Source organism: Lemur catta, chromosome 15, assembly GCF_020740605.2.
Source record: "Lemur catta isolate mLemCat1 chromosome 15, mLemCat1.pri, whole genome shotgun sequence".
Lineage (NCBI taxonomy): Eukaryota > Metazoa > Chordata > Mammalia > Primates > Lemuridae > Lemur > Lemur catta.
Window position 1 is genome coordinate 18,239,784 of NC_059142.1, and position 17,830 is coordinate 18,257,613.

At 35.4% G+C, this 17,830-nt stretch overlaps 1 protein-coding gene across 1 annotated transcript in view; it reads right to left on the minus strand.

Annotated features, from left to right (window-relative positions):
* EFCAB5 (EF-hand calcium binding domain 5) overlaps positions 1–17,830 on the minus strand; it is a 121,639-nt gene that overhangs the window by 95,335 nt on the left and 8,474 nt on the right. Inside the window, exons 2-3 of the mRNA XM_045526989.1 lie at positions 13,504–13,566; positions 12,478–12,553 (exon numbers count right to left, since the gene is read on the minus strand). Of these exons, the coding sequence (XP_045382945.1) occupies positions 12,478–12,553; positions 13,504–13,566 (139 nt within the window). The remainder of the gene's footprint in view (positions 1–12,477; positions 12,554–13,503; positions 13,567–17,830) is intronic.

Here is a 17,830-nt window from a genome sequence, read left to right on the forward strand (position 1 = left end):
AAAACCACCAATACCTTGACTTGAACATCAGAAAATATTCGACAACCAACCATCAAGCTGGAAGATTAAGCCAAGTTGGATCAAAAAAGCACAGAAAATGATAAGAAAGTAGAGAATAGATCCAGAACTTTTAATATTCATCTTAAAAAAGTGTCAGAAGAAGTGAACCAAGAATGTAAATATAAGGAAATATTCAAAGAAATAATGAAAGATTATCTCTTAAAACTGAAGGAAGACACAAATCTTCAGCTTTAAAAGCCTTACCAAATGGAGTTTCCATTTGCAGTGATGAAAATTTTCTGGAACTAGACAATGGTGATAGTTACATAACACAGTGAATTTACTTAATGGCACTGAATTGTATACTTTAACACAGTTTAAATGGTAAATTTTATGTTTTTTTTAAAGGCTTACCAAATAAATAAGGCAAGATACAATATTAAAATACAAAAATAAATTGATTTCCTAGGAACTAGCAATTAATAACCAATTTAAAATGTTTTATATTTTTAATAACCAATTAAAAATATAATGTTATAAAGTTTCTTTTCATAATAGAAACAAAACTTTAAAATATCTAGAAATAAACCAAACAAAAATGTGTCAGATCAATATGAAGAAAGCTATAAAACTTTACTGAAGTACTGGCAGAAGGGTAGACGTATAGATAAATGGAATAGAATTGAGAGTCCAGAAGTAAACCCATACATCTATGACCAAATGATTTTTGACAAGGGTGCCAATTCTATTCCATGGGAAAAATAGTCTCTTCAATAAAATGATGCCATGATAATTGAAACCCACATTCAAAAGAATGAATTTGGACACCTACCTCATACCATATATAAAAACTAGTCCTAACGGACATATATATAATACTTGACTCAATAACAGCAGAATACATATTCTTCTCAAGAGCATATAGCACATTCTCCAGGACAGACCATGTATTAGGCCAATAGATTTTAGAAAATAGATATCATACAAAGTAACTTCTTTGACCAAAACAGAATGAAGTTAGGAATCAATAAGGAAATATTAGAAAATTCTCAAATCTACAGACATTAAATACCACATTCTTAAAACAACCAATGGGTCAAAAAAGAAACCATGAGGAATATTAGAAAATACTTAGAGACACCCAAAAATGAATATACAACTTACCAAAATTTATAAGATGCAGTGAAAACAGTGCTCAGAGGGAAAATTATAGCTGTAAGTGACTACATTAAAAAAGAAGAAAGATTTCAAATCAATAACCTAACTTTACACCTTAAGGAACTAGAAAAAGTAGAGAAAACTAAACCCAAAACTAGTAAAGGAAATAATAAAAGTTAAAAAGGAGATAAACAAAATAGAGAATAGAAAAATAGTAGAGGAAATCAATGTAATCAAAAGTTGGTTCTTTGAAAAAAATCAACATAATTTACAAACCTTTAGCTAGACTGACAAAGAAAAAAAGAGAGAAAATATAAATAAGTAAAATAATAAATGAGAGTGGGGACATTACCATCAACCTTACAGAGATGAAAAAAATTATAAGAGAATACTATTAACAATTGTATGCCAACATATTAGATAACCTAGAAGAAACTGGCAAATTCCTTGAAAAACACAAATTACCCAAACTGACTCAAGAAGTAGAAAATCTCAACAGATCTGTAACAAGACATTAAATCAGTGATCAAAAACCTCCCAACAAAGTCTTGGATTAGATGACTTCATTGGCACATTCTATCACACATTATAAGAATTGAAACCACTTCCAACCAAACTCTTCCCAAAAATTGAAGAGAAGGAAATACTTCCTAACTCATTCTATGAGATCAGCATTACTCTAATACCAAAGCTAGATAAAGACATCACAAGAAAATTACAGACCAATATTCCTTATGAATAGAGATGCAAAAATCCTCAACAGAATATTAGCAAATCAAATCCAACAGCATATTAAAAGGATTTTCACCATGAGTAAGTGAGATTTATCTCAGGAATACAAGGATGATTCAACACAAGAAAATCAATGTAATCCATCACATTTATAGAATGAAGGGGAGGGAAAAAAACCACATGATCATCCCAGCAGAAAAGGTATTTGACAAAATTCAGTACACTTTCATGATTAAAAACTTGTTGAAAACTAAGAATAGAGAGAAGATTCTTCAAAATCATAAAGGATATTTACTTTATTTTATTTATTTATTTATTTATTTATTTATTTTGAGACAGAGTCTCACTGTGTTGCCCAAGCTAGAGTGCTGTGGCGTCAGCCTAACTCACAGCAACCTCAAACTCCTGGGCTCAAGTGATCCTCCTGCCTCAGCCTCCCAAGTAGCTGGGACTACAGACATACGCCATCATGTCTGGCTAATTTTTTCTATATATTTTTAGTTGTCCACCTAATTGCTTTCTATTTTTTTTTTTTTTAGTAGAGACAGGGTCTCACTCTTGCTCAGGCTGGTCTCAAACTCCTGAGCTCAAATGCTCTGCCCACCTTGGCCTCCCAGAGTGCTAGGATTACAGGCGTGAGCCACCACACCCGACCAAAGGATATTTACTTTAAAATCCACAGCTAAAATTATATTCAATGGTGAAAAACTGAAAACTTTCTCCCTAAGAACAGGAACAAAAAAAGAATGTTTGCTTTCACCACTGCTATTCAACACTGTACTGGAAGTTCTATCCAGAGCTATTAGACAAGAAAAATAAATAAAAGGCAACCAAATTGGAAAGAGTTAAAACTATCCCTAGTCACAGATGACATGATCCTATAGAATCTACAAAAAAGTTGGTAGAGCTATTATATTAAACAAATTCAGCAAAGTTGCAGGATACAGCAACACACAAAATCAGTTGTGCTTCTATTCAACAGCAATGAAAAATTCAAGAAGGAAATTAGAAAAGCAATTCCATTTACAAAAGCAGCCAAAAGAATGAAATATTTAGGAATAAATCTAACCAAGGAGGTGAAAGATTTGTATGCTGAAAACTACAAAATATCGCTGAAAGAAATTAAAGAAGACATAAATTAATAGAAAGATATCCCTATTCATGAATAGGAAGACTTAAATTTTAATTTATGCTACAACATGGATGGACCTTAACAACATTGTTAAGATGTCAATACCACCCAAAATGATCTATAGATTCAATGCAATAAAAATTCCAACAGCCTTTTTCACAGAAATGGAGAAGCTGATCCTCATATTCATATGCAATTGCAAGTATTCTTGAGTAGCCAAAACAATCTTGAAAAAGAAGAATAAATTTGGAGGAGTCACTCTACTCAACTTTGAAACTTACTTCAAAGCTATAGTAATTAAAACAGTATGGTACTGGCATAAGGACAGACACATAGACCAATGAAATAGGATAGAGAGCCCAGAAATAAACCCTCATGTATACAGTCAATTGATTTGTGACAAGGGTGCCAAGACTATTCAATAGGGAAAGGACAAATCTTTTCAACAAATAGTGCTGAGACAACTGGATATTCCATGGAAAAGAATGAAGTTGGTCCTTTACCTTATACCACATACAAAAATGAACTCAGAATGATTCAAAGACCTAAACCAAAGAGCAAAAACTATACAATTCTTAGAAAAAAATTGGGGAAAATCTTGTTGACACTGGATTTGACAATGAATTCTTCGATATGATACCAAAAGCATAGAAAACAAAAGAAAAAATAGATAAATTGAACTTCACCAAAATTCAGAACTTTTGTGCATCAAAGAATACTATCAAAAAATGAAAAGATAAGGCTGGGTACGGTGGCTCATTCCTGTAATCCTAACACTTTGGGAGACCGAGGCAGGAGGATCACTTGAGCCCAGGAGTTCAAGACCAGCCTGGGCAATAGCAAGACCTAATTTCTACAAAAAATTAAAATATTAGCCAGGTGTGATGGTGTGTGCCTTGTAGTCCCAGCTACTCAGGAGGCAGAGGTGGGATCCCTTGAGCCTAGGAGTTGGAGGCTGCAGTGAGCTATGATCATGCCACTGCACTCTATCCTGGGTGATGCAGTGATACCCCATCAGGGAGGGGAGTGGAGGGGAGGGGGAAATTATTCATTAGGGAAATGCAAATCATAATCACAATAAGATACCGCTTCACATATACTAGGATGGCCATAATTCTTTTCCTTTCTTCTTTTCCTCCTCCTTCCCCCTCCCTCTCCCCTTCCTTTTCTCTTTTCTTTTTTTCTCCCTTCCTCTTTCTCTCTCTCACACACACACTCCCTTAACTTCTAACACTACAAGTTAATTTTGCCTGTTTTTGAACTCATATGAGCAGAATCATATTATAGCATGCGCTCTTTTGTATCTGTTGTTACTCAATAACATAACTACCTTGATTCATGTTGCATGGCATCAGTTGTGTTAAAATAAGTTTAGCCTAAAGCTGCCACCATACATGATTTAAGTTTGGCCTAAAGGTTTCTCCACTCCATACATAGTGACCTGTAACCTAACCTGATGTGTAAGCAGACTGTAACCAACTCTGGTAACAGGTAGCTGTCAGCCAATCACAGCAGCCCAACTTCAGTCAGCCACAGGCAGCCAGTTGTTCAAACAAGGCTACAGGTGTAACCAATCCAGCTGTTTCTGTACCTCACTTCCGCTTTCTGTACATTGCTTTCCTTTTTCTGTCCATAAATGTCATCTGACCATGTGGCAGCCCTGGAGTAGCTCTGAACCTATTCTTGTTCTGTGGACTGCCCTATTAATTGTTCTGTGTTCAATTAAATTCTGTCAAATTTGATTTTTCTAAGGTTTTTCTTTTAATAGTTGTTATTCATTGCTGCATAGTATTATACTGTATGAACATATTACAATTTATTTATTCATTCTACTGTTGATAGACAACTGAATAGTTTCTAGATTTGGCTATTACAAAAAGAGCTGTCATGAACATTCCTCTTTGTCTTTTGGTAGACATATAGATTTATTTCTCTTTGTACCTTGGAGTATAAATGCTGCATCAGAGTATATGTATGCTAAGCTCTATTAAGTAGTGTCAATTTTCCAAAATAATTGCAACAACTTACATACACACCAGCAATATATGAAAGATTCTGTATTCCATATCCTCACTAATATTTGGTATTATCTGTTTTTGTTGTTGTTATTTATTCTAATGAGTATGTAGTAGTATCTCATTGTGATTTTAATTTGCATTTCACTGGTGATTGATGAACTTAGCACATTTTTCTCTATAGGCTATTTGAATATTCTATGAAGTATCTGTTCAAGTCTTGTCCATTTTTCTACTGGGTCATCTATCTTTTCTTCTTGATTTGTAGGAGTTTTCTATCTAGTCAGATAAAAGCCTTTGATGAATGAACATAGGTATTGTAAATGTTTTTCCTCACACCTTGCTTGCCTTTTTGCCCTCTTAATGGTGTTTTGTGATGAACAGAAGTTCTTAATTTTAATGTGTCAATTTCTCAATTTTTTTTCTTTTATGGTTAGCATTGTATGTGTTTTGTTTAAGAAATCTTTGCCTACGCCAAAGTCATGAGGATATTGTATGTTTTCTTCTAAAGAGCTTTATTGTTTTATCATTTGCAGTTATATCTACAACATATGTAGAATTTCTTTTCATGTGTGGAATGAGGTAGGACTCAAAATACTTTTTTCCCCCATTTTGTGTCATTACTGAAATCATCTCCTATTTTCAATATAGGACTTTCAATTGGACTCTATTCTATTGCATTGGCTTATTTTTCTATCCTTATGCCAGTATTATACTATCCTAATTTCTGTTAACTTTGTTATATATCTTGATATCTGGTAGTGTAAGTCTTCTACTTTTGTTGTTCTTCAAGATACCTTTGGCTTTTCTAGGTCTTCTGCATTTCCACATAAATTTTAGAATCAACTTGTTAATTTCTTTTCTTTTTGAGACAGAGTCTCTGTCACCCTGGGTAGAGTGCAGTGGCATCATCATAGCTCACTGCAACCTCAAACTCCTGGGCTCAAGTGATTCTCCCATCTCAGCCTCCTGAATAGCCAGGACTACAGGTTCATGCCACCATGCCTGGCTAATTTTTCTATTTTTAGTGGAGACAGGGTCTCACTCTTGCTCAGGCTGGCCTTGAACTCCTGAGCTCAAGCAATCCTCCTGCCTCGGCCTCCCAGAGTGCTAGGATTACAGGTGTGAGCCACTGTGCCCAGCCTGTCAATTTCTATATACATAGAAACATACATACAACTCTGCTGAAATTTTGATTAGAATTACATTAAATCTAGAGGTTAATTGAGGGAGAACTACTATCCTAACAATATTAAGTCTTCTAATTCATGGGTAAGGTACATCCCATCCATTTATATAGGTCTTCTTTAATTTCTTTCAGCAATAATTTATAGTTTCAGTGTAGAGATTTTGTTCATCTTTGGTTAGATTTATTTCTAGATATTTAATGTCTCAATACTACTTCAAAATGATATTTTTAAAAATTTCATTTTATATTTGTTTATTGCTAATATATAGAAGTATAGCTGGTTTGTGTATATTGACTTTGTATCTAGAATCCTTGATAAAGTTACATCAATTTCTATGTTCACAATCATGTCATCTACAAAAAAAATGAGATTTTTTCTCCTTCCTTTACAATCTTTATAGCTTTTATTTCTATTTGCTTTATTGCTCTGGCTAAAACCATGGGTTTTTTTTTTTTTTAAGAGGAATTATCTGTCTCTCATCCATCTTTAGAAATTAAGATTAAGACACATTAACACAGGGACTTTGTCTGTCTTGGTTACTATTGAATTCCCAGTGGTGAGAACCATGTCAGAAACATAGTAAGCACTCAGATATTTGATGAATGAATAAATGTTGTGTTAAAAAATATTATGGACCTTGAAATCAGAGATACCAGGGTTCAAATTCCAGCTCTAACATTTACTAGCTATATGACTTAGAGCAAGTTGTTTAACTTCCCAAATTAATTTTCTACTTCTGTAAAGTGTAAATAATAACTATGCCTTGCAGGATAGTTATTATGAGAAAATAATATATCTCTATATATCTAGATACTAAAAAATTTATAGTTATTGTTATTTTAGGATGAGCTTACTCAGAGAGAGTGAGAAGAGGATAAAGAAAGAACTCTTAGGAAACATTTTTAAGGAATAGACAAAAAAGGATACCTACACAGGAGTGGGGAGGAAAATAGGATAGATTAAAATCACAAAAACCATAAGAGGAAAGAGTTTCAAGAAGGATGCATTATTAAAGATCTCTCAGTTGTGAGCAAAAGAAATCCATCTCACGTAGCTTAAATTAAAAATGGAATTATTAGCTCATGTAGCTGGAAGGTCCAGGGATATAACTGTTTTCAGGCACAGATGAAATCTATCTTAGTCTCTGCTTTGCTCTGTTGTATTAATTTATAGGCAGGTTGCCCTCACATGCTGATAAAAATAGTCACTAGCAGCTTTAAATTTACATAATTCTTATAACCATTGACTTTTAAAAAAAGATTTGCTATTAAATTCCAGTTGTAAAAATCTGAGAAAGGTTTTAATTGACTTGGCATAAATTATATATCTATCTCTGACCCATCCACTGTGTTGAAGGGTGGTGAGAATTCTGATTGGTCAGGTTTGGATCACTATCTATTCCTGGATCTGGAGGGGTGAGGTCAGCCACATCTGAACCAAATGGATGAAGAAGAAGGGAAGTGTGGTTTCCCAAAGAGATGTTGGGCAGAAAAAAATATATATATCACTACAAAGGACGTGATCAACAGTGTCAAATGCTGCAGAAAAATTAGGTGATATAAGAAGTAGAAAGTACACATGAATTTAGCATCCAGTTTTTCTTCACTAAACAATTTCTGTGACTGAGAATGGAACCTAGACTGCAATAGATCGAAGAGAAACTTGGAGATGAAGTGCAGACTGAATGAGTGAACAATTATTATAAGGAGTGTGACTCTAAAGGGAAGGATTTTTCTTTTTTCTCTTTATTTGTGGTGAAAGATTCTTCTTTAAAGGTGGGATAGGCTTGACTTTTTTAGAGATCCATCATCCTCAGGGTCTGAGGAGATACAAGAGAGTGAGATCAAGAATATATAATAGGGGGCCAGGTGCGGTGGCTAACAACTGTAATCCCAGCACAGTGGGAGGCCAAGGCAGGAGGATCACTTGGGGCCAGGAGTTCAAGACCAGCCTGAGCAAGAGTGAGACTCCCCCCCCACCCCCCACCCCAGCCATCCCTACAAAAAATAGAAAAAGTAGTAGGGCATGGTAGCATGCACTTGTAGTCCTGGCTATTCAGGAGGTAGAGACAGGAGAATCACTTAAGCATGCTAGGTAGAGATCAAATCTAGAGGCGAGAAGACAGGGACCAATCAGGAAAATACCTGATAATCATTTGGTAATATCCCACACCTCCTCTAAGCCCTCTCATGGGGCCAGGCCAATAAAAGGAAACCACCTAGGAGTCTTCATTGTCTTCCTCCACTTGTGAATACTGACCCATTCCTCTCTTTGGAACATATTTTCACTTTGGGTAGTTTCCTTCTTTACTTTCACTTTGAATAGTTTCTTTCCTGTAAACAAACTGTGTGGGATTGCTTCGTCTTTGTGATCACTCCGTCATTGGCCCAACTCGGTACCAGTACTCACTCTTGACACTGGGAACTGAGGGCCAGGGAACATCCAGATAGGCCTAACAAGCCCAGGAGTTTGAGGTCGCAGTGAGCTGTGATGACACCACTGCCCTCTAGCCAGGGCGACAGAGTGAGACCCTGTCTCAAAGAAAAAAAAAAATCCTATCCCATCTTTCTGTCCAGGAGAAAAATTAAATAGTCTTAAAAGAAACTCTTCAAAAGCCAACATTTCATCTACAGAATGTCTTAAGTCTAATAGTGTATAGTATTTATGAAACTCCCTCCCAAGTTTTGATTTCCTCCTTAGCCAATTCTCTTATTCCACTATGAGGAAAGTGAAGAGGATAGTATAATGTTCCCCTTCACCTCTCAGTTGGATTTGCAAACAAATTAACTACTTTTTCAGGGGGAAGAGGTAAGGGTGTGTTTCTATTCTGTTTTGTCACAATGCTCATTAATGCAATGATTTTATTATTATTAAATAAATGTGAAAGAGAGCAATTTCTTCCAAATCTGCAAGTTCTAATGTACAGTTGACCCTTGAAAAATGCAGGCAGGGGCTAGGGGTACCAACCCCTGCACAGTTGAAAATCTGAGTATAACTTTTGACTCCCCCAAAACTTAACCACTAATAGCCTACAGTTGACCAGAAGCCTTACTGATAACAGTCAATTAACACATGTTTTGTATATGTATTATATACTGTACTCTTACAATAAAGTAAGCTAGAGAAGGAAAATGTTATTAAAAAAATCATAAGGAAGAAAAATATATCTATTATTCATTAAGTGGAAGTGGATCATTGTAAAGGTCTTCATTCTCATCATCTTCACATTATATAGGGTGAGAAGGAGGGGGAAGAGGAGGGGTTGGTCTTGCTGTCTCAGGGATGGAAGAGGTGGAAGAAAATCCACGTGTAAGTGAACCACACAGTTCAAACCCAAGCTGTTCAAGGGTAGAGCTACAGATGTATGTAACTTAATATCTACCCATCTGCCATGGCTCATTTGTAAAAGGGCAGCTTGCTAGTGCTCCTCTAGTGTGCTTGGCTATTACAGGTTGCTAAGCAATGATCCTATGCTTGCATTATCCCCCCTGATACAAAGAATGGAAGTAGACATGTGTTTGGTTACAACTCTAGTTAAAGGCTTCTCTCTCAGAGCCATAAAACCAAGAAAAGAAAAAAAGGCACAGCAATAGTAGGGTCAATAAATCAGGATTCTGAACAAGCCTATGTGAAGCTGTCTTTTGACTGAGTGACCTCTGAATTCAAGGATCACAAATTACAAACCTGCCCCAATGGCAAATTAATTCAGAGGTTTAATTGAATATAGTTTCAAAGAGGTACTGGGTTTTGTTTTGTTTTTTCCCAAGCAGGTCTGTGCCTGGACATTCCTAAACTTTTTACAGATAGGTTGGTTGATTCATTTATACATCACTCAATAAATAATTATTGATTTCTCACTATGTACCAGGCACTATACTAAGCACTAGAATTCTTTTTTCAGGATCATCTTCCTAGACTATTCCTAGAATTAAGAGCTTTTCAAGCCCTCCCCTGACATTACACCTTTGCCACTCTACTAGCCCACCTTCTAACATACAAAGATCTATTCAGGCATTATGGGCATAAATGCTTTCACCTAAATAAGTAGGACACAAAAGAGTTCCTTAAACATATTTTGAAACGTTATTCTAGCCTTATAAGTGACTTTTATCATCTTCTGCTCTTAGTGCATGGCCCACAGCTGGGCACAGCCTCAGTATAAAACCTATTTAAGAACATAAATAGAAATGAATTAAAAACACACATTATAATAAGCCTTAGCAGGCTCTTTCTTCACAAGGAGGAATATAACATTAGTGGAACTGGCTGCTGATTAAACTGGTGAAAATTGCCCCAGTGGGGCTACTTGATAAGCTGTATGATGTTCTCTTTAAACACTGGCCCTGTCTGAAACTCAGCTGCCTTGTCCTTATTATCAAGATTTCTTAATATTTGTACATAATGTAGAATGACAGAGGCAAAATAAGGAGAAAAAGAGGCACCACTAAACACTACTGAAATTAAAATGCAATAGATATAGAAAAAGGCAGTTTCCTACAAAACTTTGTTAATCTTAGAGCTGTGTAATAAAAATAGAACTGAGCAAACATAGTTTTAAAAGAATGCTCAAAATGCACATTGATCTCATAGCCTGAAAAGTAGAATAATCAGGGTAAAGAAATGAGGAATTGACATGGTGCATTTAACCACAGTATTTTCTAGCAAAGACATGTATTTGAGTGCATTGTGAGAGCTGCTTGTCACGGTAACATGACTTTAATTTTGACAGGTATATAGCAAGGTTAAAGACACTTCCTTTGACATGTTGAAATTGCAGTAACAGTTCCTGTTTCTATTTTGTACAGACTCACACATACATACATATTCACAAAGGGGGGATTCAGAATATAAGGTTTAATAGTGACTGATGATTGAACAAGTAAGTACACTGCATTGTATTTGATGCCACAACAACCAACTGCAGTGTTTTCAGTTTCATATACTAAGATGGATAGACTTAAACAAATAAAACACACTTCCCTTTACCATACATTGAAAAGAAATAAGTAAGAGAAAGTGAAAGTACAAGAACAGGAAAGACTACAAACTCTTGCTTGATATGTTCTCTGGGGAGGCAATAAATTAAATTACATGATAGAATACACATGTGAAGTTTGGGAGGTGCAAATTTGGCCAAAAACTGATTAAAGTTAACATCTAATTAAATTTATAACAATTTTACCTAGATCACAATTTTGTTTGGCATGTTTAAAATGAAAGAGTTAATTTATATACCTGGCCCAAGCAATTAAGGTAAAGGCAAAGAATATGTATACAGTATTGGAGGTAGAAGTTTAGGGTAAAGGAGGAAGTAAAATCAGGAAAATTGGGGATGAGGGCAAGTGAAAGATGACAGGTAGACTTGCCAGGAAGAAAATTTTTGAAGTTATTGAAGCTGTAAAAAATAGTACTAAGTTTATAAGAAATATAGAATAAGTTTTAGAAAGTTTGGTTCCTGATGAGTATGTATTAAAAATGCATTAATAAGAATAAATAGTAAATAATTACCCTTAATTGGTTTAAAAGACAGAAAAACACTTTGGAAAAAAGTAATCACCTAAAAGTTATAACTAGAGTCTATTTAACAATTTACAGTTTAGAAAACACTTTAATAATTATTGTAATTCAGCCTAGCCCAGCCTAGCATATATTAAACACTCAATACTTATAAGATGAATTGAAGGGAATTTATAGTAAAATTGTCAAATTTTAAATATTATACAGGATTTCTGTTTGTAAAGGATTTCACTGAGTATCTGGAATTAGAAGAACTATAGTGAAAGAGATGAATGTCTTGTCCACTTATTTGTTGCCTTTTTAATCCTGTAAAATTTCAATCTGCATAATTATGTGAAATTTGGGTAAAGGATGGGGCTAGGAGTCAAGTTTTGGATCAATCAGAACAAATATGTGATCAAGTATAGGAGTAAAAAGAATAAACAGGACCAAGAACAATAAGCAGCTAAATCACTAGAGTTCTTCATTTTATTTTTGTATTAATGGGTTGTCTGCTAGGTGTCAATCAGCTCTGTTAGATAAATTTTCTCCTTAAGTATAAGATGGATAGTCATAAAATTGCACCAAAAGCATTAATAGGCAAAGGGAATACATTTTAAACTATCTCCCAAATTGCATTTAAAATACCACCTGGGAGTATATTTTTTAAAATGCAAAATCTTGAAGAATAGATCCCCAATGGAAATTTAATGATAGTTTTACATTCTGTGTAGGGGAAAAGCTAGGTCTCTACCTTGAGATTCAATTTCATCTGTTGCTTCTTCCACCACATCGTTGCTGGTCTCTATTACAGAAACATCTTCTGGATTCTTTGAAAGAAAAGAAACACCAATTTCAAAATGACTTGCTTTTCCTCAAAGTTGCATCAGTTCTCTCAATTAAAGGAGAGTTAATTGCCTTGTAGGAGTTAACCAAACTTTCCTACTTAATTTTTCTAGGATCTAATGCTGTATATCAGAAGCAAAGCAGTAATCACAGTCTGTTTACTGCATTCACAAGATAAAGTGCATTGGCTCAATATGTCATCACATCTTCCTATTACTAACAAAGTACTATGCTAGGAATATCATTTTAGATGTACATTAATCCTTGAATTATACAATACTTTATAGAAATATAATTTGAGACCACAACATAGGGAAATCAGACCTTTAGAAATGCTACTATTTTCTTTTACTAGCCTCCTGTTTGTGCTGAAAAGAAAAACATTCTTTTTAATTGAGGAAATTAAAGGTTAGTTTGATGAATAATAGTGACAAAATAGCTTTTTGCACTCATGTTGATGTACTTGTAAAAAATGATAATAGGATATTTTAAAAATTCACATTAGTTAACTTAGTGGTGAATCTATATAACTATTTTCAATTGCCTTCCCTTTTCTATAAAATGTTCTTCCTTACTGTAGTCTTGTATTTATTTAAACACAAAGTTAATTAAATGATTAACATAGAAATTACAATTTCAGAATCATAGTAAAGTTACCCTAAAACATGTGGTTACTGTATTTAATAGTTCTGATTTTAGAAAGCAACCTTTATTTCTTTGTAATTTATAATAGTTCTTCACAAATAATTTATCTCTATGGGAGGTTCCTACAACTTACTTGAATGAGTCAGCTTGATAATCAACATGAATTTTTTTTCCACTAGCCATTTTGTTTATCTTTTTGAATGCCCATATCTTTTCTTTTTTCATAAGAAAATTAATTTATCCAGTTTATTCTCCAGCATTAACATCTGATTATTCATGAAAACTCTACCTCATGAAGCTCTTCCACTTCAGTTGAATCCTGTTTCTTTTCATTGTCTTCTTTTCCATTTTCCTGAAATGGAAACAGTGTTAGCAAGTGGTGTCTGAAAGGAGCTTAAACTTTAACACAACAAGCTTTTTATTTGAAAATTTTTCACATAATGAATACATATCATACCAAATAAAATTACATGAAGTAGTTGTTTGACAAATTCAAACAGTAACACAGACTTGTTATATATAATTAAGGAATGCCAACCAACTAGAAGCAGGTCACTGTGACCCAACAATTATTTTTACCCCCCTTTTCAGCATTTTCTGTCAAACCCTGATGTAGAATACTTCAAAGAGAAATAATTAAATGATAAACTATAATACTGCATTTTGATTTTCCCAAGAATGTTGAATCTCAAATCCTTTCATAAATGGTTAGAAACCTATGTAGGACAAGAACCTGAGCAGGTTTGGGTTCCTCTTGAGATGTTGACTCATTCATCTTAACCACTAAAAGACATGGACAGGTATTACCAGACCAGTATTAATAACAAAAATAGAGAAAGAAAATATTAGCACACAACAAATACACTGGAAGATCAAAATCTCAGTCACCCCTAACTCCCACCTCACTCCACCATTCTATTGAATGATAATAAGTTCTCAACTGCTGAACTTTTCAAACTGTATTACTGTTATTACTGTTGTTACTGATCAAAGCTAGATCGGTGCTCAGAGAGACAAGAAAACTCACCATAGTAATCATCATTATCATTTTAAAAAACAACAAAACAAATAGCAACAGTAATGCAATTGAATTTTTAACATTATTATCATCCTCATTAATTTTTGAAATAACAATCAAGGTGAGGTAAAGTGAAACTTTGATGGCTACCTAATTCATGTGAGAAAGGTAGACAGACAACAGAAAAATAATCTCCCTAAAAAGCATTTTTGGTGGGGAAGACTTCTGGGGGAATATGATTTATCTGGTTTATTCATATTGAGGAATTAAAATGATTCCTATTTCACTGAAAATGACTGTAGAGTCAGTGACAGATTATCAAATTACTGCTATGCCAAAAATCATTTAAGAGTTTGTGTATATAGGAGGTAGCTGTCGTGTAAGAAGTAAATTATACATACACAGTCTCTGTCTTCAGGGCAGTTACAAACTAGGGACCCTTTAACTTGAAATAGTATGTATATAATGCTCTAGACTAAAATATTTGCTTTTCTTTTTATCAACATAGCACATGTTCTAGTGGAATAAACCAAAAGTACTGCCTTTGGAGACAACAGATTCCAAGACTTAAAAATAGCTGCCTTGAAGCCTTTTTGAAGTACTTCATAAATAATAAATAATATAAAATAGATATATGTGATAGCTCCTAACTGTACATTTTCACAGCCTGCTTTCTTTGCTTATGGTGTCCATCTCCGGAAACTGATGCTTCCTTCCATTTCTTTTAAAATCTGTTCTGTTTAAATGCACCCAGATAAATTCAACTCAGTAAGGGTTTATTGGGTACCTTCTATATGCAGGCAGATGTTGGGGTTAAAGACGATGAATTAAGACCTCCCTTTTTGAAGAGATCCCAGTTTAGTGAAAAAAAGGATGCAATTCAATCTGCAAAGTGCAAGGGTAGAGGTCCATACAAAATGTTAAGAAACAAAGAGGAATAAGCAATTAATTTTCCTGGGGCAGTCAGGGAAACTTTCACAGAGAAATAGATTTCTAAACTCGATTGTAAATGACCAGTAAGAATTTGGGTGTGATGGCTTACGCCTGTAATCAATCTCAGCACTTCAGGAAGCTGAAACAGGAGGATCACTTGAGCCCAGGAGTTTGAGGTTATTGTGAGCTATGAGCTATGATTAAGACACTGCACTCCAGGCTGGGTGACAGAGCGAGATCTTGTCTTAAAAAAAAAAAAGCCTAGTAAGAATTTTTGTGTAAAGGAAGGGGGAAGAGCATTTGAGGCAGAAGGAACAATATATCCAAGGGTATGAAAGTTCAAAGTGTTTGAAGCATTCGTGCAGCAGAGCATAGTTACATAAAAGAAAGTGGCAGAAGATGAGGCTAAAAAGGTAACTATAGTCAATCTGTAAAGAGTTATTCATATAAATCAAGAAGTTTGGATTTTATTCTGTGGTTTTTAAATTTTTTTAATAGAGACAGGGTCTGAAACTCCTGCCACCGCTGCCTCCCAAAGCACTGGGATTACAAGCGTGAGCCACTGCGCCTAGTCTTATTCTGTGTTTTTTAAGCATAGGACAGATGTGATCAAGTTGGTGTTTTTAAAAAGTTAATTCCTCCAGCAACGTAGAGGATAACTGGAAGTGTGAAGGAGTGGTAGAAGAGAGAATGAAGGTAAATTTTGCACCTTAAATGTTGCACCTGAAGTGAATTCCTCTCTGCCCCTTGTTCTAGTCTAGGCTATGCCAGACATTGTGAGTACCCCAACCATATCCCATGAGCTTCACTCTTTCAGTACAGTCGGATAGTCTCCAACTGTAAGCACCTGCAATTCTGTCTAATGGCTTTCCATCAGTCTAAATGTGGGGATAGGCCAGAAGTGCTTGGGAGGTTACATCCATGGGAGAAGCCCCCAGGCAATGACGGATAGGGAGTTACATATAGTCCTGTAGGTGGGACATTTCTGAGGTATGTTCTATACTGTCTTCTAGACAGGGGTCTCCAACCTATGGTGAGTTGTATAATTATTTCATTATATATTACAATGTAGTAATAATAGAAATGAAGTGCATAATAAATGTAATGTGTTTGACTTATTCCGAAACCATCCCCGCCTCCTGGTCCATGGAAAAATTGTCTTCCATCGAAAACGGTCCCTGGTGCCAAAAAGGTTGGGGACCGGTGTTCTAGAGTTCTCCAGTAGTATTGAGCCTCAGCTGCCCACCGTGTAACCTGCCTGATAATGCACTTGTTTGGTTTCCTTCACTTTCCTGTATTGCTTCCCTACTCCTTTACCATTGTTTCCTGGAAAAATGAACTTGCACTGAAATCCTTAGATCAAGGTCTTTTCTGGGGGAACCCAAACTAAAAAAAAGATACAATCATTAGGATTGGGGGCATAATTGGATCTAAGGAACGAAAGAGGAGAAATTAAGGCTTCCTGAGTGTTCTTTTCTTGAATGGATAGTGATGCCATTGAATGAAATAAGGAAAAGAGAAAAACAAGTTTGAGGAATGATACATTAAGTTTAAGTTTGGAGGTGTTTCATTTAAGATACCTGCTCAATCACTTGATAGAAGTTTCTGGTAGGAATTTGAAGGCCATCTAATATATTATGATGCATTGGCAGGAAGTTATACAGAATCAAGTCCATTGAAAAATGATGGAGGTGTTGTCCAGTCAGAATAATATTACCTTGCATTTTAATTATTCAAAGTAGGCTGGGCGAGGTTGCTCATGCCTGTAATTCTAGGACTCTGGAAGGCTGAGGTGGGAGGAATGCTTAGCCTCAGGGTTTCAATACCAGCCTGAGCAAGAGCGAGACCCTGTCTCTACTAAAAAATAGAAAAATTAGTCGGGTGTCATGACACATGCCTATAGTCCCAGCTACTCTAGAGGCCGAGGCCGGAGGATCACCTGAACCTAGGGACTTGAGATTGCAGTGAGCTATGATCATGCCACCACACTCTAGCTGAGGTGACAGAGCAAGACTTTGTCTTAAAAAAATATTCAAAGTGCATAATATTCTGCACATCTCATACCTCCACCCATGAAACCCTAGAAGTCAGCCTAGAGTGTAGGTTGTTGGCTACAAGACAGAGCTTCTATGAATCTAGTTAAAGACCTTTCACACTCACTCCCAAAAGATTTGTAACTTGGTGAATTGCAGCATTTGGCAACATGGTTTGCAAGACTTTCAATCATTTATGATAGAGTAGTCAATTATCCTTGAGGAAGGGATTTCCCACTGTAGGAGTCAAATCATAAATCATTCCAATTTCCCAGACTCACAGAAGATAAGGCTGGGCATGGTAGCTCATGCCTATAATCTCAACAGTTTGGGAGGCTGAAGCAGAGGAATTGCCTAGGGCCAGGGGTTCAAGACCAGCCTGGGCAACACAGTGAGACCCCCATCTATACAGAAAAAAAAAAATAAGCCAGGCATCAAGGCAGGTACCTATAGTCCCAGCTACTTGGGAGGCTGAGGCAGGAGGATTCTTTGAGCCCAGGAGTTTGAAGCTGCAGTGAGCTTCAAGAAGATAAGAACTATCTTTTACCTGGATTTCTTCTGAATCTTGAAACCCTGAATATGAACAGATAGAAGGATGCATTTTTAGGAGGATGCTAGTAGAGCTTACCCAA